The 26,976-nt window shown below is 45.3% G+C and overlaps 1 protein-coding gene and 1 non-coding gene across 2 annotated transcripts in view; one reads left to right on the top strand and one right to left on the bottom strand.

The window, feature by feature from the left end:
• The window catches only part of PLCB1 (phospholipase C beta 1), a 195,759-nt gene that overhangs the window by 127,467 nt on the left and 41,316 nt on the right, over positions 1-26,976 (bottom strand). The window contains exon 7 of the mRNA XM_056856453.1: positions 12,369-12,515. Within this exon, the coding sequence (XP_056712431.1) occupies positions 12,369-12,515 (147 nt within the window). The remainder of the gene's footprint in view (positions 1-12,368; positions 12,516-26,976) is intronic.
• Positions 19,951-20,019, top strand: TRNAI-GAU (transfer RNA isoleucine (anticodon GAU)). Its single transcript has one exon. It is a non-coding gene; the product is annotated as a tRNA-Ile (tRNA).

The raw sequence follows: 26,976 nt of genomic DNA, 5'->3' as shown, positions 1-26,976 counted from the left end.
TTTTGACAACTGTTTTGACAGCTGTTTTGACAGTCCACGTGGTGATAACACCGTTTGGTTCTGCACGAACTTATACCCTTGGAATTACCTGTTAGACCAATATCTCATTTGAGTATCAATGAAATGTATTTTATTTATCACATCTGAGATGCAAATCTAACTCATCCACATCAGGGAAAAAAGAGAGAAAAGAAGTGGTAACACAGGCAGTCTGTGCTAGAGAAGGTGTGGTGTCTTTATCCCAACCCTGTAACATGAAGCACGACGGCATTACATACTGAAGGGCCCGGGCAGAAAGGCCCATGATTTCCACAGGATAAAACACCATTTCAGGCATCAAGTGGGGGCTGACATGACAGAATGTTTCTCTGTACAACCCCCCCCCCTTCGCTTAGAAAACCAGGGACAAATCTTAACCTGGGTCTCCTTGACATGCAACATTTCTACATGAGGGGAGTAGCTGGCACGGAATTACACCAGGCTGGATCCTACAAACCCTTCTGTTCATGGGCCTTTCCCGCCTCTCCCTGCTCCCAGCAGCCTCCTGGGGCTTCTCAAAAGCTGATGCTCAAAACCCCTTGTACAAAATACAATGGGGCACAGAGGGCTGGTATGAAAAGGGGGGTCAGGTGAGGCTGCCTCTCCTTGCTCTTCTGTCAGCAGAGTTTCCGGCGACACAAGAGGAGGGAGTGGGGGGGAATGTCACCCGATCACCCTTCTTCACCACTGGACCTGGCTCCCCACCTAATTTTGTCCTCAGGGCTCCTGTGACTCTGGGTACCCCCTGCTGGGGGGGGGCCTTCTGCTCACGATCTGTAGGGATCCAAAACATGATCATCATATGTGTGTTTCCCCCACCCTCCCCCATTCAAATCTAGTGGTACAACCCAGATTCTGGTGTCACTGAAAACTGGGCCTGGTATATTATTTTATTGTCTTGTCTGCCAAGAAGACCAAAAAGCCCCAGGTTCCTTGTCTGGAGAACAACAACGAATTGCTATCACTCAAAAAAGGCATGGTTACACACACATCCACTCCCACAAGGAGAAGTATGGGCATGCACAGTATTACTACAGAGCTGGGTTAATAGAAGCCAGAAAAAGTCTCCAGAAAGGCTGTGGGTGCATTATCTCCACTGAAACGACAGAGGAGAAGACAAGGATGAGATGCCAAAATGTTGGTCTACCTCTTCTTATCTACCCGACTGGAAACTTAAGGATTCTTTGTTGTTTAGGTAAAACCATGACTTAAGGGTGTTTGGCTGGGAACAGATCTGTGAAATTCCAGCCCTATTCCATTTCCCATTCCGCAGAAATTGGACAACAGAAAGCAAACAGGAATGACAAGAGCTCCCACAGGGGCCACGTTTGACAACACGGGAAAGGAGTCAACAAGGAACACCAGGTGTCGAGTTAGAGAAGAGCACCACATCCCTGCAGTGCGCGCTGATGTTTCTTGCCAGCCGGTCAACTCCCCTGCCGGCTTTGGCCAGCACAATCCAGAGTCACGTTTTTAACATCTGTGAAGGAATGTTTACCTTCACTAACACAAGGATGTATTCTCATTATGCAATCACCACGTTGTTTTTAAAAGATGGGTAGATATATTAATAACTAGACAAATAACAGTTGTTTGTGAGATTACCAGAGTACAGTTAACAGAAAAACCTGGCTTCAATTAGATACTGAGCAACAAAACACACACACAAAAACAAATACCAAAGAACAAAACTTCCCATGTGCCTTCAGATGTCTTCAGATGTTTCTTCAACCAAAGACAGTCTCCTCACAGCTCCTCACAGCTCTCTTGCCCAAGGATCTAACGGAACTTGGAGGGGAGACAGCACTAGGACCCAAGTTTTGTAAAGATTGGGTCAGGGGGTCCCGAGATATGAGGTCCCCCCCATTTGCCCATTGGGATGAATGGGAGCAGGCAATCCTTAATGTGCATCTCTACAGAGCACCCCACCCCTTTGGCTCCCCCACACACACACAGTAGAAGCCAGTCCGTGGCTTCTAAGAGCCGATGTAACTACGCCAAAAGGGCATCCAACAACGCTCAAAGCGTAAGTAAACAGCATAACTAGCATGGGTAGCGAATCTTTTCATTGCCTGCTCCCATTCATCCCAATGGGCAGATGGAAGGGACCCCATATCTCGGGACCCCCTGACCCAATCTTTACAAAACCTGGGGGTTATTGCAAGAAGGGTCCCCTCAAGCTACCCTGAAAGTTTGGGACCTCTACCTCCAAAAATGCCCCCCGGAGCCGCGGAATGCCGCCAATGTGCTTTAAGTGGCTTTATTCCTGTGGGCAATTTGGGGGGGTACCTCTTCGGGCCCCACATCTTGTGACCCTCTGACCCAATCTTTACAAAACTTGGGGGTTCTTGCAAGAAGGGTCTCGGCAGTTGGGCAGTACCATTACCCCAGCCCGTGGGTCTGGCTGCCTCGGCAGTTGGGAGAAGGCCGTTGTGGTTGCCTCGGCAGTTGGGCTGTACCACTACCCCGGCCCGGGGGTCTGGTTGCCTTGGCAGTTGGGCCATACCATTACCCCAGCCAGGGGGTCTGACTGAAAGGCAAGCCGGCAAAAAAAAATATGCATCCCCCCCCCCACGGGGATCTCTCTCTCACACACACACTCTTTATTTCTCTCCCCGGGCCGCACAGTGGCCGGGCTCACGCCTGGGACCCTCTGACCCAATATTTACAAAACTTGGGGGTTCTTGCAAGAAGGGTCCCCTCAAGCTACCCTGAAAGTTTGGGACCTCTACCCCCAAAAATGCCCCCCCTGGAGCTCCGGAAAGCCGCGAATGTGCTTTAAGTGGCTTTATTCGGCCAAATTTATTCCCTGAACTCCGAATCTCATGCCGAATTACACGGATCCGAATCGGGGGAGTTCGGACTTCGGCATTTCCTGAATTAAAATGGGCTGAATTTTGCCAAATCCGAATTTTACCGAATTTTTTTTCAACAGCCCTAGACAGAACCCTCCCGTCCAAGGGGAGAGAAAGAGAACTCAGTGGCCATTTTTGCATATGGTAATTAGCAGCGTGTTCCAGGCTGAATTGCCCCGCATATTTTTTTGAATTTTGTACGCTGAACTGTCATTCCGGAAGTGACTGCGAAGCCGGTGCTTACCTGCTTTGCATTACCAAAGACCCCATTTAACCTGACCTTTGGTGTTTGCAGCGAAGAATCACCCTCAAGGAACAATGCAAAACAACAGAGGCGAGTTAGCTATGGATATGCTAATAGCTATGCAAGCAGGAACAAAGGAGCAGGTGAGTGGGGGGAGTGGAACTTCTCCTTTTGCGTCGGGACCATGAAAAGGCATTTTTAAAGTCGCACTTCAAAAAAGAGCTTTCAGCGAGCATCAAAATTGACCATGCAAAAATGGCCAGTGATTTCAAGCAACAGAGTTGGAAACTGAAGCTCCGTCAGAGGTGGAGGAAAATGAAACTGGAGCCCAGAGGCAAGACTAACAACATTTACTCCAGCGTAAGCTTTTGTGAGTCAGAGCTCACTTCATCAGGTGCAGTCTGATCAGAGAAAGAGAGGTGCAGTCTCTCTCTCTTTCTCTCTCTGGGCATTTTCACACATGCTGAATAATGCATTTTTAATTCAGTTTGAATGCACTTTAACATTCCTTTGGAAGTGGATTTTGCCCTGTCACAGAGTCTAGCCCAGTTGCCAAGTGCATTGAAAACAGATTGGAAGTGTGTGAAAGTGCCCCCCTATCTCTGTGGAGGCAGATGGGCTACCTACCCACTACGGGTGCTCCTAACTGGGCTTTACTTATGGCTACAGAAATTGCATTAAGTCTCCAGCGCTGTCTTATCTAAAAGGGAACCAACCTGGGCTGTGCTGCCCCCTCAACTTCTCGCTGGTCAGGGAAATGCGGAGAAAGTAACACTATATATATATTTCCAAAAAGTTCAGGAAAGGGGGTCCTGTTAATCACAGCAGATAAATGACCCTTGTTCCTGGGCTTCTGATGCTGGGCAGTGAGGCGCACCTCAGTCGGTCCTTCTCCCTGACAGCAGTAATAAATTAAGCGGATTGCAGGGAGAAATCGGTTGCAAAGCCAGACTCCAAATTAAAGGCTAGAGGCTACAGGGTGCAGAAAATGGGGCAAGGAAAAAAATATTATTTTGGCGAAAAGGATGACATTTCCCCCCTCAGGTCTAGGATGGAATCTCTTGAAATTACTTTCCTGCTTCTCCTTGACGGAGACCAGCCTCAGATTATAAATGTTATACTTCCCTGAAGGGAAAGAAACAGCAATAATGGCTCTAAATAAATAATCAGCACTTGATGTACTGCCAAATGTTTTCTGTGGGTTTTTTTGTTTTTAGTAAAGGCAAGGAAAATGGTCATTATAATTAAGAATAAATTCATGCCATGTGTATGTTTTGCTTTGTAGTTTAATATTGCTTTTTTGGGGGATGCCATTTTTGTTACTTAAAAGCTAACCGACAGACCAGCAATTAGTAGGGCAACAGACTTAAAAAAAAGAGAGACAGAAAAGAAAAGAAAATGTACTGTCAGACTGAATGGCTTCTTCCTTATTTCCCCTAATTATGTGGCAGTTCTGAGTCTTAGATTTACTACAAATAAAACGGATTGTAAATTAGATAATGTAGACAAACACCCCTGGTATTATTAGTACTTACAAAATATTCATGGCATTTCTTCTACATTAACATCTGGAATTAAACCTAGCGTTTTGTGTGTGTGTGTGTATAGTGCCAACTTAAGGCGACCCCCAGCAAGGGGCTTTCAAGGCAAGTGATTAAGTCTGCCACCTCCTTCCTCTGCAGAGCCTTCCTTGGTGGTGGTGCGGGGTGCATCCAAGTGCCGACCCTGCTTAGCTTCCAAGATCTGGCGAGATCAGGCTATGCCCATGCTGCCTTCCCTCCCAAACCTAGCATTACTTAATCATTTTTCTTACTTTGTTAGTTTTAACTCCAGAAATTAATTAAGCAATCACATATAGGGGCCTTAGGGCAATCCCACAAGACATGTAAAAGCGGCGTCCATTAAAGCACTCTTCCAACAGCCAGATGTTTGCTGCAACTTCTGTCATCTGCAGACCATCTTAAATTGGTCTTTCTGTAGAATGTTTGGATTCTGTTGCTGTTTTTAGGGTACAATTCAATGCACAGATGTTACTGAAGTATCTTCTCACAAACTGTGGCTCACCTTCAATTGGTTCTCTTGGCTAAGCCAGCTAACTTAATTTCAGTAGTGTTTGCTTATACATTCAACTAAACTAAATATTCATTACGTGAAAATGTTTAACAATACAAGTGTAGCTGCTGTAGCTTCAGAGTACAATGGACTGTTGCCAGCCACAGTAGTGCATCTACAAAATGCAGTGATCAAACTGCATTCCAAACCAGATGTTTCAGTTTTACGTGGCATTACAAAACCCCATAAAAGGCAGGGCATGCATTTTCCACCACAAACTCCAAGTGCACTTTCTCTGTCTCTAATTCAAAAAAATTTTATTCATCTATGTGGTAAACACTATATAATTTTCTTGAGCTACATATCTTACGTTAAAACAACACTTAGGATTATCTGTTCTACAGCCAACGTCTAAAAATTACACTCTCAACCAACACGTTAAAAAGGAACTTGGCAACTGCAAATCTGGGTGGGTTCTCTGAAAATGTGTCCTACAAGCAATCAAAACCAAATGGAAACCAGCTTCAGCTTGGCCTGAAGAAGAACAATGTGAACAACCTACATCGATATAAACCAGACACCTGGGCCAGATCTACATTTTTTAAGGGTGCAAAAGTACAAAATAATGCCCCCATATATTATATACATATTTTGAGAAACCACACCTTGACAGAAACTGAAAGGCGCTGGGGCTCAGCTTCCAAGTGGTTTCTCCTCCCTGATGAATTAGTCGAGGGGATTTCTTAGTCAGGAAACCAGAGCACTCTGTGAATGTCTAAAGGCACCCAGTCATTTATAATGGTTGTATGAGCCATAATTCATAGAATCATAGAGTTGGAAGGGACCACCAGGGTCATCTAGTCCAACCCACTGCACAATGCAGGAAATTAACAACTACCTCCCCCCCACATGCCCAGTGACCCCAACCCTCCCCCCGCCATGCAGGATCCCACAATAAAAGCACTCCCAACAGATGGCCATCTAGCCTCTGCTTAAAGACCTCCAAAGATGGGGACTCCACCACCCTCCAAGGCAGCGCGTTCCACCATCGAACAGCCCTCACCATCAGAAAGTTCTTCCTAATGTTTAGGTGGAATCGCTTTTCTATTAGTTTAAATCCATTACTCCGTGTCCCAGTCTCTGGAGCAACAGAGAACAAGCTAGTTCCCTCATCAACATGACATCCCTTCAAATATTTAAACATGGCTATCATGTCTCCCCTCAACCTTCTCTTCTCCAAACTAAACAAACCCAACTCCCTAAGTCTCTCCTCATAGGGCATGGACTCCAGACCTCCGACTATTCTGGTCGCCCTCCTCTGGACACGCTCCAGCTTGTCAACATCCTTCTTAAATTGTGGAGCCCAAAACTGGACACAGTATTCCAAGTGAGGTCTGACCAATGCAGAATAATTGGGGGGGGGGGGCTTATTTTGTTGTGTAATGGCAGCCCGCCAGCTCCAGGCTCCTTTCTGAGCAAGAGGCTAAAGATCCCCATGCAGATAAAAAGGGCACTCAAAGGTTGTGTATCAGGACCGCAGTTTTTCTGCGTGGCTGAGGCTTTGCTCTTTCCATGAAGGCAGAATAAAAAACGGGATTTCAGGAAAGCTGAATGCCTGGGATGGACACATTTTATGCATCTGCTATCATAGAATCCTAGATTTGGAAGGGGCCATACAGGCCATCTAGTCCACCCCCTGCATAATGAAGGGTCAGCCTAGAGCATCCCTGACAAGTGCTTGTCCAGCCTCTGCTAAAAGCAACTTGGCTTCGTTCAGGGTGTTGTGCCACGTCATACAGAGTCTGATCTCCCCCATGGGGTACTTGCCTCTTTTATGGAGGGGATCAGAAGTTTCTTCAGAAGTTTTATTCAGTTCTGTATGCGTTTTGCTCTCTCTGATAGTCACTTCGACATTACACAGCTTTAAATGAAGTGTTTTCTCCGTGCAGTTTAAATCAGCAGCTTTTCGTGCTTGATAAAAATTGGCATTTTATCAAATTGACCATTAGAGGGAGCAAAACGCATGCAGAACGGAAAAATCCCTGAAAAAACAGGAAGTTAGATGTGGTTGTGTTAGGTGCAGTCAAATCGCTTCCAAAGGGGCTGGAGCAGCCTCTGGGTGGCTAGCTGCAGCATCTGCCTTGGCTGCCGCCGCCCCCTCTCTCTGCCCCACTTTGTCTCCTAGATCCAGCCCTGCCTGACACTGCTGAGAGATACCGGGTTTCCTTATCCCCACCCCCACTCAACACCTCCCTACATTTCAGCAGGAGAAAGCTCATGTGGAGCCAAAGCCCTTCATTACTGTTGGCGTGGATGTTCGATCCATCTCCTCCCAGTGGATGCAATGCCATGTCACAGCTTCGGTTTTACAATCAATTTGAGACCCTTTTTATCTGCCTTCTAGTTTTTGAGATAAAAGCTGCAAGCTATATTTAAAGTGGTGGTAAGTACCACTGAAAGAGCCCCGTGGCGCAGAGTGGTAATGCTGCAGTACTGCAGTCAAAAGCTCTGCTCACGACCTGAGTTCGATCCCGAAAGAAGTTGGTTTCAGGTAGCCGGCTCAAGGTCGACTCAGCCTTCCATCCTTCCGAGGTCGGTCAAATGAGTACCCGGCTTGCTGGGGGTAAAGGGAAGATGACTGAGGAAGGCACTGGCAAACCACCCATAAACAAAGTCTGCCTAGGAAACAGAGGGATGTGACGTCACCCCATGGGTCAGGAATGACCCGGTGCTTGCACAGGGGACCTTTACCTTTACCTTAAGCACCACTGAACTGCGTGAGACTTCCCTCCAGGTACACAAGACTGGGGTTCTCAAAGAAGACACCGCATCTTCTTTCATACCTTTGTTCTATTATTATGAAAACTAAACACTTTATTTACAACAGAGATTAAAATCCTGCAAGATCTTGCTAGATCCCTACCACCACAAATAATTTTGCTGCCTCCATGCTGGTACGCTGACAAACTGCCATCCTTAACAACTTCTCTTGCAAGGAACCAACACCCTTAAAAAACAAACTGATCCCGCAAGATGTTTAAGCAAACAGAAGCAGCTTTAACAATGACTGTGAGTCTTGCTCACTCCCTGGGCATCAACCTGACATAACAACCACAACCACACTTCTTCAACGACAGCTGGGTTTCTCATCTCCGAGCTCTCCGTGCTCCTGAGTGCCCGACAGGGCCGCAGACAGGGCGTCTGCCATCTTAGACAAACCAACTCTGAGTTCATGATCCTGAGCTTCAGACACTGGGGAAGGCTCTGTGGGGCATTTCCTCCTCTCTCACACACCTCGCACAAAACAAGTGCTTTCACATCAAGGGGAAGCTAATTAGGCACCACTCCAGAAACGGCTGCCCCCCAGGGGCATCCGGCACTCTCCTGAAATAAACCGCTGCCACCTCTTTCACTACCCCAGCTGTCAGTCACGGCAGGTTAAGGCCTTCCTGCACAAAGGGAAATTTCAAAATGCCCACAGGCACTTCAAGAAGTCTTGGTGACTCACTCATCCGACCAGCAGCCAGCAGAAGCTCTTGCTGCTCCAGGAAGGCCAACCCCGTAGCTGCTTCTGCCTCGCTGGGGGCAGAGGTGGGGTGGGATCCCTCCATGTGCTGGGATCCACTGAGGTCTCCTTAAAGCGATTGCTTACTGCAGGTTTGTGGGAACACTGATCTCCCCTACTACGTGGTCTTACACAGGAACAGGAAAGAAGCCACACACCAAATGGAAAACCATTCCAATATCTTCACTAGGTGAACAAATTATCTGACGAACTGCATAACAAATGACTGCCATGGGCTAATGGGGGGGAAGGTGAATCGCTTGATCGGAAGAGAATTATGATGGACAGGCTGGTTTATCAAAACAGATGTAACCAACTTTATTAGGGAGATAAATACATTAATAACATTGAATTAGAACTTAAAAGTAGCCATGCTGGCTTTAATTTTTGTCCTGTACTGAAATGTGAAATGATGTTCCGGCCTGGACCATGAGACCTGCACACAGGGTGTAAGCACTACAGATTTATTTTCTATCCTGTTGTAGCAGACACCCAGGTACCAGGGAGTTTTCTATTTATGGGGATTCTCTGATTCTATGTAACAGGATTCTCACCTGTGGAGTTTCATTCTGAAGTTCTCTCCAGCCCTCACCCTGCTGATGCCGACGCTGCTACATTTCAAGCAAAAGCACAAAACTCCCCCCCTCAATTTATTGGGACCCAGAACGGTTCTTGCTGCTTTCTGTTCATAATTTTAGCTGAACACTAGTTTGATTATAAAGGTGACATCACATGGGGTGACATCACATCCCGACGTTTCCTAGGCAGACTATGTTTACGGGGTGGTTTGCCATTCCTTTCCCCAGTCATCTACACTTTACCCCCAAGCAAGCTGGGTACTCATTTGACCGACCTCGGAAGGATGGAAGGCTGAGTCAACCTTGAGCCGGCTACCTGAAACCGACTCCCGTCAGGATCGAACACAGGTCGTGAGCAGAGCTTTCAACTGCAATACTGCAGCTTACCCCTCTGTGCCATGGGGCCTTGATTATGCTGCCTCTTTATTTTAACTTTCTAGTTTATTATCTGTGTTCTCTTAATTGCCATAAAAGCCCATTGGGGTAGTGGGTGGGTAAGAAGTATTTTAAATAATAATAAATTAAAAACCCACCAATGTATACTGCCCCCCAGTCAGAAGACAAAAGAGAACACAAGATACAGCTCGACCACCTAACACTGGAACTTGTGATCACAACAAAAAGTCTGGGGGAAAACATCCACTTATATTGCATACAGTTATTCCTTCCTCTGTGGAGGTCAAAGCAGCATGCATACTGCCCCTCCTTCCAATGTTGTCCGCACAACAACCCTGCGAGGTAGGTTAGGCTGAGAAAGTGAGCTCCATGGAAGAATATGGGTTTGAATCCTGGCCTCCCTAGTCATAGTCTGACACTCTAAACATAACACCACCATGGTAGGGTGTGTGTTGGAGCTCTGCCTCCTGGTTGGGTCAGGACAAAATGCAAAGGGCCAAAAAGCCATCAGTGCCTCAGGCAGCTTCTCAAAGAGGAGGCCCAGCGCTCAGTCTCTGGAAAGCGAGCCGCCACTGCTTACTCAGGTTCTTCTTGGATCCTCTCCCAATCTAGAATTTTATCAGGGGACAAGAGAGACAGTAACTGCCCACCTCCCTCAATACTCACACCACATATCAGAGAAATGTGGGCAATTCTGTGCCCTTTCCATCCCGCGCTGATTGGTAATACTGGAGGCCAATGACTTTTTAAAAAATTAATCCTGGATTTGCCACCCAAAATAGCCCTTATGTTGAAGAAAAACCTGATGTTTACCAATTTGATGGTAGGACGAGAACCAGATTTTAAAAGAAGTTTTAAAAGAGAAGTTTACTTCAAAGTATATCTGGGGATCAAAAATTAGGGAAGTAGAGTCACACTTGGTCTGCACTACCCAATGTGTAACCATCAGGCAACCAATTAGAAAAGAGGCCGTCATCAAAAGGGCTATAACTTGCAAAAAACAACATTTAGTTATCATCAAAACTGGGGAACGCTGACACACAATCAGTATGGGGACCAGGCACAAAAATGGTTTCATGGAACATCTCGGGCAATTGTGTTTTCTCCTGCAGCTTTTCACCTTGGAGTAATCGAGCCACAATGACTGTCTAAGCCTGTTTGTACCATGCAAAAGATGAAAAATTGCTATCATTATATGCAGAATGGGTGATTTGACAAACATTTTGTCTAACTACTATTTTTGATGTTATACAGAAAATAACCCTACCCTCTAATTACTGGTATTATCTCAGTCAAAAAACAATTCACATTCATTGCCATCTTTGGCATGTAGTTTCTATTTAGCCATGATGAGTGTTGCTCTTGAAATCAACCCTTAGAATGTCATTTTATACCATCGGTAATGTTATCTTTTGTAGGTACTGCTTTAAACTAGATGCTCAAATCCAGTGCTAGTCTTAAATATTTGTCCCTGGCACACATGTTACACACACACACACACACGCACACACACACACAGAAATGAACTTGTTTTTCAAGTAGGTAAAGAAAAAAAATGTTGGAGTCTGGAAAACAGAGCTTCCCATGCTGTTTTTAGTGAGCAGGGTGGTGGAAGGGGTGCCGTCAATGTGGTGGCGAAAGAAGTGCTGTCAAGTTGCAGCTGACTTATGGCAACCCCATAGGGTTTCCAAGGCAAGTAGGGCAGTGCATATCGATAAACCCAAACCAAAAATAAGCTGGAAAAAAGCCATTTCGGTAAATTTAGGGTTCGGGTTTACTGAATTCCAAAACCTGGGGGGAAAGCCAAAGCCAAATTAGCCATTCCCGGAAAAAAACAGGTAATTTCCCAGCTTTTTTGGGTTTTTCCCAGGCTTTGTAAAGCTCCTGGGGGGGGGGCATTTATTTGAGGTAGAGCCCCCAAACTTGCAGGGTAGCTTGCAGAGATTCTCCTTGCAAGAACCCTAAGTTTGGTGAAGATTGGGTTGGGGGGTCCGAAGTTATGGGGTCTGGAAGAGGTCGCCCCCTCCCGCCTCCATACACAAGGAAAAATTTCAGAATGGAGGGGCAAGTGATGGGGAAATCTGCCAGTGGAGTTCTCCCCCAGCCCTAGGGGAGCCAGGAGGTCTTCTCCCAGTAACCTTTTGTTTCGCTCACCAGTGCCTGGAACACCAGCAGTATGAAATGGGGCCACCACTGAAAAACCAGGAGTGACATCATGGATGTGGCATGCCCGTTTTCACTGCCCTTTGTTTCTCTTGGGGATTTCCAGCTGTGGCCTGTCCTAGCCTACCCACTCTCAATGTAAATCAAGGCCTGTGTGTAAACGGAGGCAATCTGAGCCCAAGTAACATCTTTTGCGCTGGGACCATCTGCACTTTCTACGTAAAGTCTCAGTGGGGAGGGTGAAGGGGTTGTGTTTCCTCAACACCAGCTATTGTGTGGAGGGGTCGGGTTGTCATCAGCAGGTGCCCCACCCTCGAAGAGGTGACTGCCACCCTGTCTTGGAGATTTCCTGCAACCCACCAGTTCTCCCACCTGCCAGCTTTTTTGGGATAGTCTGCACACATTTCCACACTCTTTACATGCATCAATGTTATCCACTAAGTGAACAAGTTGACTTGCTCTTTTGTGTACTGCACCTGTGAGGTAGGTGTTGTGCGAGGAGTTGATCAAATAGTGCGAAAGAGGCTGGGTCATGTCTTCATTCAAATCCAGTTTCTCAGGTGGAACCACTCCGTTCTCCTCTCCACTCAAGTAGTTCATAAATCCATCCACTGATATCTGCCCTGGGAGAAAAATAAATTCAGAAGACACATACTTCAGCTCCAAGTACTCCACTTATAGTAGTCTGCACAACCTTTTGAAAAGTTCAACTTATTCCTGGAGAGAGAGAGAGTGGCTCGTTCCTGTTAGCGGCAGCCTTGTTGCCGCTGCCCTTCACATCTTCACCCACCACAGTCTAGAGCCTCAACAGAGCAAACAGTTAACACTCTTCCTTTCTCCGCGAATGTTTTCCAGTAGGAGCAAGACTGGGAAGAGACACCCGCACTGGGCACACTTGCAGCCTCCCTCCCAATGCAGGCATGTTTGGGGGATCGGAGTCATAAACACATGGAACATATGAACACACATGAACCTGCCTTATACTGAATCAGACCCTCGGTCCATCAAAGTCAGTATTGTCTTCTCAGATTGGCAGCTGCTCTCCAGGGTCTCAGGCAGAGGTATTTCACATCACCTACTTGCCTGGTCCCTTCAACCGGAGATGCTGGAGATTGAACCTGGGACCTTCTGCATGCCAAGCAGATGCTCTACCATTGAGACACAGCCACCCCCTTTTCTGCAGGCCAAGAAAAAATGCACAACTGTCATCTTTTATACACATTCATCCTCCCTTTCTACTCAAATGTTGTGCTGGGCAACACCTCAGTTCTAAAACAGGTGGAACTTGCTTTATAGTCAGGTCATCAATGGATCTATGATGTTTGGTAGCTTCAGAAATCATAGAATCATAGAGTTGGAAGGGGACAAAGAGGCCATCTAGTCCAACCCCCTGCTCAATTCAGGATCAGCCTAGAGCATCCCTGACAAGTGCTTGTCCAGCCACTGCTTGAAGACGGCCAGTAAGGGGGAGCTCACCCACCTCCCTAGGCAGCCGATTCCACTGTTGGACAACTCTTACTTAAAAAAAAAAAAAAACCTAAAATCACTGGTTAGCTCTTTAATTTAAGTACTGTATTTCAGTTGCCAGAGAACTGTCAACCTACAAGGTTTTGAACAGCTTTCTTAGCTAAAGAGGAAAATGTTCTGGATAACACATGACCAAACCCTGCCAACGGATGGACAAAACTAAATACAAAGTCCAGGTTCTAGTAACGTACACAAATTGTGATGCTCTCAGAGAGAACTCTGCAACCGTACTGCCTTCCACATTCTCCTGTTCTTTCAGAGTAGCTGTGTTGGTCTGCAGTTAGATTTGAGTCCAGTGGCATCTCTTGAGCGTCAAATTTCCCTTTGTCGGAGATTTGACTCTCGAAAGCTCAGGCCCCCCAAAAATCTTGTGGTCTCTAAGGTGCTTCTGGACTCAAATCTAGAAATGGGCTTCTGTGAGCTCCAAGCTGCTTCTTCACAGGCAACTAGTCAACATTTCAAGAACATGAGTTCTCTCGCCAGTTTTTGTTCTCACAGATCTCACAGTTTATATCAGGGGGCAAGGCCACCTTTTTGGTGCAAGTGCTGAGGAAAAGAAATGCAGTGTCTACCTGTGAAGGGGCCAGTGTGCCAGACAGGAAATCCATGGACTGGAAAAAGCTCTTCCCACCTGAAGCAACTGGATAGAGCTCTCCTTAGCCAATGGATTTGCTCCAGGGAAAGTGGAAATGTCTGCCACCCATGGCGGATCATGATCCTATGGATTCATAATTCCTACATTCGCTAACCACACAAACAATCCCACCTTTCAATGCTTCTTCCAAACAGTAGAAGGAGGTATCTTTTTCTGGCTTAGAAATACCTCGGTGAGACTTGCAAAGATAAATGTATTTAAACAAACAAACAAAAACCAGTGAATAAAAGATAAGAAACTATTTTGTGAAACTGTGTTAACTTTCCTCTCTAAAGTGGCAAAAAATTGTTATATTTAATTGGTGCAACTTTCATACAGCTCTTAAGTAAATATATTTATGTATTTATTGCAACAGCTTTGACTTTTTTATGAGTAGTTAGAATATGTTATGACTTTTTAAGAGACCAATTTTTTCTACAAGGAATAAAGATCAGCATGTACATTTTGCTTAATAAAGAAGAATCTGTTTCCTATTAAACTGGCCAGATGTCTTTCAAAGGGCTTTTAGAAAAGACATTTTCCATCTTCTTTATAGAAGAAGCTCTTACATGCTGACCAATCTTCAATCCTTACAGAGAAAACAATATTTACAAAATAATAACCCTAATATGGGCTACTTACCATCTACAGATACTCAACTACTAGACAGGAACTCACACATACACCCCTCCAGAACATAAGAGCATAAGAAAGGCCATGCTGGATCATACCCAGGAGGCCCATCAAGTCCAGCTGTCTGTTCCCACAGTGGCCAACCAGGCGCCTCTTGGAAGCCCACAAACAAGACGGCTGCAGCAGCTGTCGCGTCCTGCCTGTGTTCCACACCACCTCATATAACAGGCCTGCTCCCCTGATCCCTGCACACAGAGTTTACTACTGAATAAAATTAAAATTGTCCCAAATAAGTGGTGGTGACTTCACAAATTTTACAAAAGGATGCTTAACACAGTTTCACAATGAAAAGTAAAGTTGTCTGCTAACATTTTCTTTCGATAGTCACATACAAGTAAGATTTTTTTCCCTTCCTTTATTTTTGGCACACACAGGAAATTGATTTGGAGGGCATGGAGGAGGAAATGTTCATGACATTTGAAGACTATGCAAGAACTTACTTAGAATCATAGAATCATAGAGTTGGAAGGGACCACCAGGGTCATCTAGTCCAACCCCCTGCACAATGCAGGAAACGAACAACTACCTCCTCCCACATCCCCAGTGACCCCAACTCTCCCCCCGCCATGCAGGATCCCACAATAAAAGCACTCCCGACAGATGGCCATCTAGCCTCTGCTTAAAGACCTCCAAAGATGGAGACTCCACCACCCTCCGAGGCAGCACATTCCACCGTCAAACAGCCCTCACCGTCAGGATGTTCTTCCTAATGTTTAGGTGGAATCGCTTTTCTCTTAGTTTAAATCCATTACTCCATGTCCTAGTCTCTGGGGTACCAGAGAACAAGCTAGTTCCCTTATCAACATGACATCCCTTCAAATATTTAAACATGGCTATCATGTCTCCCCTCAGCCTTCTCTTCCCCAAACTAAACAAACCCAACTCCCTAAGTCTCTCCTCATAGGGCATGGACTCCAGACCTCTGACCATTCTGGTCGCTCTCCTCTGGACACGCTCCAACTTGTCAACATCCTTCTTAAATTGTGGAGCCCAAAATTGGACACAGTATTCCAAGTGAGGTCTGACCAATGCAGAATACAGTGGTAGTATTACTTCCCTTGATCTAGACAATATACTCCTATTGATGCAGCCCAGAATTGCATTGGCCTTCTTAGCCGCCATATCACACCATTGACTCATGTTCAGTTTGTGGTCCACTGGAGGTTACATTTGTTATTCTTTTTTTACAGAGTATATGGCGAACACCCATGCATCCCAACAAAAGCTTGCCAAATTTTAGGGGGGGGGGGGTAGGACTCAGGCCTGTAGCAATGGGGCACATAGCAGTTATGGGGGGGGGAGCTATTGTAAGTCGACACAAAATACCTAAACATAAGTCTGATATGTTTAATACGACAGTATTATTTTAAAAAGCTTTTGCTTTTAAATATATCCCTGATGAAGCACATTTGAGAATGAAATGTGTGAGGATCCAACATCTGTGCTAATCAAGATGGTTGAGACCCTTCCCCTCCCCCGTTCATACGGGAATTGCAAAGACCATCTCCAGAGAACGAACCCTTCTTGAATGAAGGGCTGTCATATAGAGGATGGTGCCGAGTTGTTTTCTGTTGCCTCAGAAGGTCGGACCAGAACCAACGGGTTGAAATTAAACCAAAAGAATTTCCATCTAGACATCAGGAAGAATTTCCTGACAGTCAGAGCAGTTCCTCAGCGGAACAGGCTTCCTCAGGAGGTGGTGAGCTCTCCTTCCCTGGAGGTTTTTAAGAAGAGGTTGGATGGCCAGCGGTCAGCAATGCTGATTCTATGACCTTAGGCAGATCACGAGAGGGAGGGCATCCTGGCCATCTTCTGGGCATGGAGTAGGGGTCACTGTGTGTGTGTGGAGGGGAGGTAGTTCTGGGTTTCCTTCACTGTGCAGGGGGTTGGACTAGATGACCCTAGTGGCCCCTTCCAACTCTATGATTCTATTCTATGAGGGGCTCGTTTCCCACAGCCAAGGCTGCAATCCTACAAAAAAAAAAAAAAACATCCAGCACAAAATCACAAATCACAAAACCACACAAGGTTGGAAGAGACCACAAGGGCTATCCAGTCCAACCCCCTGCCATGCAGGATCCCACAATCAAGCACTTTCCTAGGAGTAAGCCACACTCTGGTTTATTTAAACTCCTACTCTGGTTTATTCAACAGGGCTTACTCTCAGGAAAGTGTTGCCAGGGCTGCACTGCAAATCGTTTAATGGAGCCTTGATAGTTGAGGGTACCCAGGAAGCCGTGCAGATGGGTCACCAGCTGCTCCCAAGAAATGTCCCAGGAAAAACAGCTGGTGCGAACGGGCCCTTCGGCATTTTGTGTTATGACATGTTACTCAGAGACAGATCAGAAACAGAGCTCATTCTTATGACTAAGGCCTCTCATATGCTATGCCAGAATAAGACATATTAATTGTGTAGCTAACATGAATGTAATAAGTCCAAGGATTCAAGTGCCTTTGCTAACTTTCACTTGATCTACTGGAAGAGTCGGGTAGCACCTTAAAGACTAATGGAAATTTCTGGCAGGGTATGAGCGTTCATGAGTTATGGCTCACAAAAGCTCCTACCCTGCCAGAAATGTTGTTAGTCTTTAAGGTGCTACTGGACTCTTGCTCTTTTCTACTGCTATTGACAGACTAACACGGCTTACCCATCATGACTGATCTACTGGAAAAACTTATTTCCATCCTGTCTTCAGAGTCTAAATTAAATTCTTGTTCATTGTCAACTCCTAGTACTGCGCCAAACTCTCATAAATTAATATGCATATTTAATTCAGATCTAAACATAATAAATACAAACTGATACATATAAACACAGAACAAACATTTGTCTCTTTAAAAAATTAACAGCATGCCCACCGCTCCTGCAGTCCTCCCAAGAGATTTACTGCTGGCAATGCACAGAACACAGAAAAAAACCACACTCAGCCTAGCACAACTTGTCTAGCAATTGACTACTCTGATCAGCTTGATGGGTTCGCATTTTTATAACTAGCAAAAATGTCAGGTAGCAGCTAAGCTTTTAAGAGGATGTCTACGTTTTCCCTAACATCGGCCACAGACACTGTTTTAAAGGATAGAAAGAAAACTTTTCTAAAAATATAAAGACAAGTGATATTTATCAGTTGTATGATAACCTCCAAAATAGCTATTAATGTTGACGTTAAAAAATGATCTTGATAGACAGACTGCAGAACTGTAGAGGCAAAGACGTTAAGATGTCTAGTCTTTCTAACTCATAAGTAGGGTTAATTTTCCCAATCATCCTCACCATTTAAAAAAAAAGGCATAACCTTCCTTTTTAATCTTAGATAACACCAACTTTTCTGATGCTAGGAAACTAGAGTTTTATTTTGAAACACTACACTTGTCTCAATAGTCTAATTTTACCAGAAAAAAGAAATTCCCAACAAAATCAAATAGAAAAAACAAAGCATCACAGACACGGTTTTATGATACCAAACACGATAAAAATGTTTTGCTTGATCAACAATGACAATCCTGGGACATAAATTATTTCAGTTCAGGAACAGAACGCACAATTTTTGTGAAAAGATGTTCCTCCTAATATTAAACTACTTTGATTTGAACATGAGTTAAGTAGGAGCCTCCTTATGAGACTCACATTCTTTTATAAAGTCATAGAATCCCAGAGTTGGAAGGGGCCATAGAGGCCATCTAGTCCAACCCCCTGCTCAATGCAGGATCAGCCTAGAGCATCCCTGACAAGTGTTTGTCCAGCCTCTGCTTGAAGACAGCCAGTGAGGGGGAGCTCACCCACCTCCCTGGGAAGCCAATTCCACTGCTGAACTACACTTACTGTCAATTCCCCCCCTTAATATCCAGCCGGTACCTTTCCGCCCATGATTTAAACCCACTGTTGCAAATCCTATCCTCTGCTGCCAACAGGAACAGCTCCCTGACTTCCTCTAAGTGACAGCCCTTCAAATACTTTCCGTAAAGAGAGCAATCATGTCCCCCCTTAACTTCCTCTTCTCATAGACTCATAGAGCTGGAAGGGTCCATAGAGGCCATCTAGTCCAACCCCCTGCTTAATGCAGGATCAGGCTGGAGCATCCCTGACAAGTGTTCGTCCAGCCTCTGCTTAAAGAGTGCCAGTGAGGGGGAGGCTCACCACCTCCCTAGGCAGCCGATTCCACTGCTGAACTACTCTCACTGTAAAAAAAAACACCCTAATTTCCAGCCGGTACCTTGCCACCCGTAATTTAAACCCATTATTGCGAGTCTTATCCCCTGCTGCCAATAGGAACAGCTACACAGCGTGGTGTAGTGGTTAAGAGCGTTGGTCTGGAGCGATGGACTCTGATCTGGAGAACAGGGTTTGATTTCCCCACTCCTCCACATGAGCAGCGGAGGCTAATCTGGTGAACTGGATTTGTTTCCCCACTCCTCCACACGAAGCCAGCTGGGTGACCTTGAGCAAGTCACAGCTCTCTCAGCCCCACCTACCTCACAGGGTGTCTGTTGTGGGGAGGGGAAGGGAAGGGGATTGTAAGCCTGTTTGATTCTTCCTTAAGTGGTAGAGAAAGTTGGCATATAAAAACCAACTCCTCTTCTTCTTCTTCTTCTCCCTGTCCTCCTCTAAGTGACGGCCCTTCAAGAACTTAGAGAGCGATCGTGTCCCCCCTCGACCTCCTCTTCTCCAGACTGAACATTCCCAACTCCCTCGGCCTTTCCTCGTAGGACTTCTTGGTCTCCAGGCCCCTGATCGTCCTCGTCGCTCTCCTCTGCACCTGCTCCATTCTGTCCACATCCTTTTTGAAGTGAGGCCTCCAGAACTGCACACAGGACTCCAGTTCTTTTCTAAAGGGCCGGTGCAGACTCCCTTCTTCTGAGGGTGAACAGGTGGGCCCTCACCTCCTAACTAGAAAGAGCGGCTTTGTTATGTCTTACAGAAATCCTGAAGTCGGCTGCACAGCCTTTCCAGGCAAGTATTCTATCCGTAGGGCATAAAGTGTCAGATTGAGTCTGGAAGACCCAAGTTCAAATCTCCACTCTGCCATGGCAGCTTGCTGGGTGACCCAGGGCCACTCTAACCTACCTCAAAGGGCTGTTGTGAGGATAAAATGGGAGGAGGATGGAATAATGCTGTGATCCATTTTGGTTCCCCATGGGGGCAAAAAGTGGGCTATCAATATCTTAATAAATTAATAGAGTGGGTGGGAGTATTTACACAGGGAGGGGCCGTGGCTCAGTGGTAGAGCATCTGCTTGATATGCAGAAGGTCCCAGGTTCAATCCCTGGCATCTCCAGTTAAAGGAACCACACAAGTAGGTGATGTGAAGGACCTTGGAGAGCCACTGCCGGTCTGAGCAGACAATACTGACTTTGATGGACCCAGGGTCTGGTTCAGTAGAAGGTAGCTTCATGTGTTCATGTGAACAAAACTTTCAATGAATATGAGCAAAAAAGTTTAATCTTCCTAATAATAAATGCATGCTATAAATGTGGAGGAGGAGGAGAAGGAGAAGAAGAGTTGGTTTCTATATGCCAACTTTACCACTTAAGGGAGAATCAAACCAGCTTACAACCACCTTCCCCTCCCACAACAGACACCCTGTGAGGTAGGTGGGAATGAGAGAGCTGTGACTAGCCCAAGGTCACCCAGCAGGCTTCATGTGTAGGAGTGGGGGGGGGAATCCAGTTCACCAGATTAGCCTCCGCTGCTCATGTGGAGGAGTGGGGGAATCAAACCCGGTTCTCCAGATCAGACTCCACCGCTCCAAACCACCACTCTTAACCACTACACCACGCTGGCTCTCCTCCTGGAAAAAAATCTATTCCTGCTCGGCAGCCCCTTCCAACGCTGCTCCCTTTTATACCTGGGATTAATCTTCCACTTAATTAAGAATGTAAAAGGCTTCAGACTTTCATCTGTTTGCTGACAGGGAGCTGCTACATAAACCGTCGGGCGGATTTCACATTACAAGAAGCTCTTGGGCTCAGCTGATAACCGAACCTCGTCAAGGAGGGCAGCCGCCGCACAGAGAGGAACGCCGGCAGAGGGACCGACTCTGTACTGTTGGGCCAACACGGGGCTTTTTGTTCATTCCCGTTTTCTTTATACTGGCATGCAATTATAAAAATGTACACAGGTGAAAATTTGTGAAGTTATGCAAGTCTGGGTATTGGGGTAAATTTGAAGAGATGATTTCCCCTCACTTCCCCACAGTGAGGCAGAGAAGCTGCCTGGGGAATTTCCAAGGGATGTATGACGGCTCAGAAGACGTCCTGAGGTCCCTACATGGTACAGACGCTCTTCCTTTTATTACTACCCAGAAGAGGGATTCCTACACAAAGCAATTTTTGCAACAAGAGGCTCACACAAGAAATGCAGACTCTCGGGGCTGGGTGGTGAAAGGGTATAAAAGGATCCCAGGAGGGAGCTGTGTGTTCTCCCCGTACACCGAGCGTCTGGGCCCACAGTAGCCCCACTGGGTCTGGGAACGTGGCAAGTTGCCAAACTAAGCCAGTTATGTTCTTACGTTCAGTTACCCAGACGGGAGACCTCTCAATGGTTCTGCAAAGACCACTTTCCTTTCTACAACAGAAGAACAAAATACTGAGGGGGGGGGAAGGGCCGTGTCTCAGCAGCAGAGCCTCTGCTTAGCATGCAGGAGGTCCCCGTTTCAATCCCCGACCTCTCCTCTTTAGAAAGGGGTCGGGTAACAGCTGATGGGAGAGCCGCTGCCTGTCTGAGTCGACGACACCGACCTTGACAGAGCACGGTCTGACTCAGTCGATGGCAGCTTGGGTTGTTCAGGTAGGAAATATCTGGCATTTGAAAACTGGCGCAGCAGGGTCTACACTTGCGCAAATCCCCTCCCCCCATTCTCCTTCTTCCCTCCCCCTGCTCCTTAAATTGTTTTCCCAGCTTGCCAAATACCATTTTCACATATTTTTGTTTTTTTACTATTGATGATCACTCCTGGCCTCCAGTCCACTCTTGAAAGCCCACCGGCCTTTCGCTGGACACGTGAGAACAGCGTGAAGCTCAGTGGTGCCACCCAAGCTCCTGGCCGCAGCGTAAAAACCCACCAGTCCTTAACAGGACAGAGAGCATCCCAGCCCAGAAGGCCCCTTCAGTGCTGGTTTCCATTGGAGGAGTAGGAGGAGAAAGGAGGAGGAGGAGGAGGAGAGTTGGTTTTTATATGCCGACTTTCTCTACTACTTAAGGAAGAATCAAGCTGGCTTACAATCTCCTTCCCTTCCCCTCCCCACAGCAGACACCCTGTGAGGTAGGTGGGGCTGAGAGAGCTCTAAGAGAGCTGTGACTAGCCCAAGGTCACCCAGCAGGCTTCACGTGGAGGAGTGGGGAAACAATTCCAGTTCACCAGATCAGCCTCTGCTGCTCATGTGGAGGAGTGGGGAATTGAACCTGGTTCTCCAGATGAGAGTCTACTGCTCCAAACCACCGCTCTTAACCACTACCCATGCTCTTCAGGTGCTAGGCAGAAAGTTTCTCTTGCTAGGTACCAAATACGGTTGTGCACTGGAAGCTCTGCCTTCCGTGCTTTGCCCCTGCAGCACCTGCAGCCAGACGCCGGGGGCCCTTCTAGCCCCTTCCCTCCAGAGCTTCCGGCGCACAACTGGAGAGCATCCAGCACCAGGCTCACCACCCAGAGCAGAGAGAGCATGAACATGACCACGTAGTTCTCCCCCGCCCCCGGGGGATACTTTCGGCTGAGGAAATGAGGTAAGGCCTGTTCTACCTTTCATTTAAAAATTCATATTAGTTTTAGCCCAGTTTTACAGCCTGTCAAGATCATCCTGCATCCTGGCTCTGACTTATATATATATATTATTTTTTCCAAAATATTTAAACAGACAAATCAACAAAATTAAAGATCATTAGAATAAAAAATAAAAATAGTAAATTATTGTTGAAAATACAAACAGATTTAAACTAAACATAAGACTTCCCCATCTCCGTCCATCTCGATATAAATGTGTATACTCTTTTGAATATAGTTCTAATCCTTATATTGTTATATTCATGTAAATATATATTTATGTCTAAATCAAATAAAATATCTTTATGTATATATATATTCCAATTATCTAGGATCTATCACATAGTCAATTATTGTAGTAACTATATATACTACTATAACGTCGTCCCTAAAAGTAGTATAAAACGGATTAGATCAAATAATAACCCTCAAACTTCCCCATTTGCAATTCATTTTCAGTCATTTCTCCAGGCCTCCCACTCTCCCACAAATTGCATATTATCTTTTTGATTTATCAGTGCTATAAGTTTCGCCATTTCCACCAGTTCCAACATTTTTTGTATCCAGTCTTTTTTATCTGGATTATCCGATGATTTCCATTTAGCTGCATAAATCAATCTTGCAGCCATGGTGGCATAAAGTAAAAATGATCTTTGCGTCAAAATAGAGTCTGGTATCATACTAAGCAACATCATCTCTGGTGTTTTAGGTATATTGTTCTGTATAATCAATCTTATTTCATTATATATCATGTCCCAAAAGTCTTTTGCTTTATCGCAGGTCCACCACATATGATACACTTCCAGCATTTTGGGGACATTGTACTGTAGATCGTCGCCATCTTTTTAGGTGTTAAGTACCACCTATATATCATTTTATAAATATTTTCTCTCAAAAATTGAGCAAGAACAAGCTTCATATCTCAAGACCAAAGTCTTTCCCATATGTCCAATAGAATATCATGGCCTAAAGTTTGTGCCCAAGTAATCATGGAAGGTTTAATCCGATCTTGTTCGCAATGAATTTCCAAAAGTAGTTTATACATCTTGGAAATTAGATGGTCATTTGTATCCAGTAAAGATTTTTGAAAAAGTTATTTATTTTTAGAAAACCCTGTTTTCAGATCCTGTATAAAGACAGAGTTAATCTGGTGATATTGAAACCAGGTCAAAAGATCTTTTACTTCCTCATAATCTTTTAATAAACATTTATTACCTTCGCATTTCACAAGTTCCTGGTATGTGACAAACTGTGCAGGCCTAAGTGGTCTAAGAGTTAACATTTCTTGTGATGATATCCACATCGGTGTCTTTGGTTCAAGAAGATATTTATATTTCTTCCAAGTTCTAAATAAAGAAGATTTGACCCTATGTTGCTGAAATGATGTATGCATTTTGATTTTATCATACCATAAGTAACCATGCCATCCACTTCTATTATCGAAACCCTCTAAATCAAGTAGTTGTGCATTAGAAAGTTCAATCCAGTCTTTAAGCTATACTAAAGCCGCCGCTTCAGCATATAATTGAAACTTAGGCAGTGGAAAGCCTCCTCTATCCTTAGAGTCTACAAGGTATTTGTAAGCAATTCTTGGTTTTTTCCCTTGCCAGATGAAATTTAATAGGTCTTTCCTCCAAACTGTAAAATATTTATCTTGGGAAATAATAGTTTTGTTCTGGAATAAATATAGTATCCTCGGTAAAATATTCATTTGAATAGTTGAAATACGTCCCAAAAAGGAAAGTTTTTTATTTGACCAGTCTAACATATCTCTTTTAATTACTTCCCAAAGTTTAAAGTAATTATAAGTAATCAAGTCTTTGTTCTTGGTGGAGATCCAAATGCCCAAATATTTCACTTTATTTGCCTTCTCCCATCCTGTAGTGGTTGCAAAATTCTTCTGCTCTATTTCAGAAAGATTTTTAAATATCGTTTGTGTTTTCTCTCGGTTAATCTTAAATCCTGAAACTTGGCCATATAGAGTCAATATTAATTGGGTCGGGTCCTCCAAAATTAACAGAAGGTCATCCGAAAATGCTCTCATTTTAAATTCATGTTTATTTACTTGTAGACCGCGGATGGCTTCCGTTTCTCTTATCTTACAACACAAGATTTCCAGGACCAAGATAAAAAGATCCTGGCACTGTCTTCAACCGTATTTGCTATCTAGCAAGAGAAACTTGCTAGTTTTTTTGGCCAGTTGCTTTTTGGTGTGTGCATATATTCGTTTTATATTCCTTACTGTATCTTTATAGTAGAGCTGTTCGGAGAACCAATTTGGCTGAGAATGAAGGGCTGCCATACAGAAATGAAATAAAAAGCAAGACCTCGTGCCCAGGGACAATTTTATGTTCCAAACTGGGAGCTCATAACTGAAAAGAGCAATAAATGTCTAACCAACCAATATCGATGCTCTTCGGGCTCTGGCAGAAAGCACCAGTGAGCACACCGAGAAGCTGCAAGGGGGTAAGTTGGAGGATGAACAAGACCGAATCTCCTGGAGCAATGAAGGGTTGTCGGGACACTCACGAGAGGATTCTGAAGGGCAGATACTGTCCTGAGACAAATGCAGGGAGACCACAACAGATTACGGCTAAGGACCTAATGAACAATGGCTAGCTACTGAGGAAGAAGAAGAAGAGTCGGTTTTTATACCCTTCTTTTCTCTACTTTTAAGGAGTCTCAAAGCAGATTACAATCACCTCCCCTTCCTCTCCCCACATCAGACACCTTTGTGAGGTAGATGAGGTTGAGAGAGTCCTTAGAGAGAAATGTGACTGACCCAAGGTCACCCAGCAGGCTTCATGTGGAGGAGCGGGGAAACCAACCCGGTTCTCCAGATTAGAGTCCGCCGCTCATGTAGAGGAGTGGTGAATCAAACCTGGTTCTCCTGAGTAGACAGATAATCTTTATTACAGTCAATGACTAGCAAAGTAGAGTCCTGAGTAGTCTGCTGCTCTTAACCACTACACCACGCTGGCTCTCAAGCAAAGTGGTTTAGAAAGTTTAGTTCCACTGGCGTTACATTCTTTAATAGCTTCCCCCATGCTGCTTTCATACAGACTAGGCGGCTACACAAAGTGCCCATTTCAATTCCCATTTCACATTTCTGAGTCTGCTTTTGTAAATGAAGTAAACTGTAGTATATGAAAGACAAAATCTGTACCCTGCTGAATTTGTGACTGAGAAGAGGATGCAGCCTTCACACAACCACTGACCTCCAAAGCAGACAGAAACAAGCCCAACCACAGGCCGGAAGTCTTGGGTGAATGAGACTCAAGAGTCACGAGAGCTTTGGGCTGGAGTCTGTGCCCGGGCTCAGGTTGTGGTGAGGCAAACGTAGCCACGCCTGTAGAAGCCCAAGTTGCCAAGGCCAATGAAACCTTGCCTCACTGTGTGGGGCTGTAGACGAATCCTCCACAGGGCTAAAAGTTGCCACCCAATGGATTGTGGAACACCCACAACAGTCCAGCAGGTCATCTGAATGCCTGCTGTTTGCAGCGTGACAAAGACACAGTGAACCAAAAACAACAAAAGAGAACACTAACAAAATGAAGGACTTCTGCTCCCTTTCATGCCATTACAGAAAAAACAACAAGGGTCCTGTATAAATTCAGAAATTAGCCATCTATGCCCTGACCTGGATGGCCCCAGGCTAGCCTGATCTCATCAGATCTCAGAAGCTAAGCAGGGTTGGTCCTGGTTAGTATTTGGATGGGTGACCTCCAAGAAATACCAGGGTCGTGACGCAGAGGCAGGTGATGGCAAACCACCTCCGAACGTCTCGCCTTGAGAACCCTACGGGTTTGCCATAAGTCAGCTGTGAGTTGACGGCACTCCCCATCACCATGGAGTAAGGGCAACCAAGTGTGCATAGCTTAACCGGGAATTACTTGTAGACAGAGAGACTGCAATCTTTGGACACCCCTCACCATGACAAATACCAAACCCCACCTGTCCACCTAGCCTCCATCCTATTCAGGCTTCTGCCTCTGCAGACAAACAACAGGTTCTAAGAAGACCCCAGAGCTTCTTCTCCAACAGGGATGTGGTCTCTTCCAAGATGGGCGGCCGGCGATGCTCTGGTTACATGAAGTGTGCCTTACAAGGGTGGTTAATGTCAGCTGCTATATTTAAAACTGTACTGCATTATTAAGGTGTCTTCAAAGTGGAAAAGCAGGGCCTTCCCAGCTTTGTACTTTCTTCTGCCAGGATGGTCTGTTGCCAAGGAGACAGACCCATCAAATTGTCAACGGCCTCAACACACAAGTATTTTTATGCTCTTTAGTGAACACAGATTTAGAATAATGAGGCCAAAGGGTACAAAAACCCAACAGTTTTAACATGGAAGAAGAATAACAATTAAATGGAGACTGAGATGTTACCTTTATGTACGAGTTTGTTTGTTTTTTAACTTTAGAAGTAATCCCCCATACACACACACAGTAATACTTGGGGGATTTGGGATGGGGAAAA

Source organism: Euleptes europaea, chromosome 10, assembly GCF_029931775.1.
Source record: "Euleptes europaea isolate rEulEur1 chromosome 10, rEulEur1.hap1, whole genome shotgun sequence".
NCBI classification, from domain to species: Eukaryota; Metazoa; Chordata; class Lepidosauria; order Squamata; family Sphaerodactylidae; genus Euleptes; species Euleptes europaea.
Note: the sequence above shows the minus strand (reverse complement) of the source record. Positions and strands in the feature narration are given on the sequence as shown.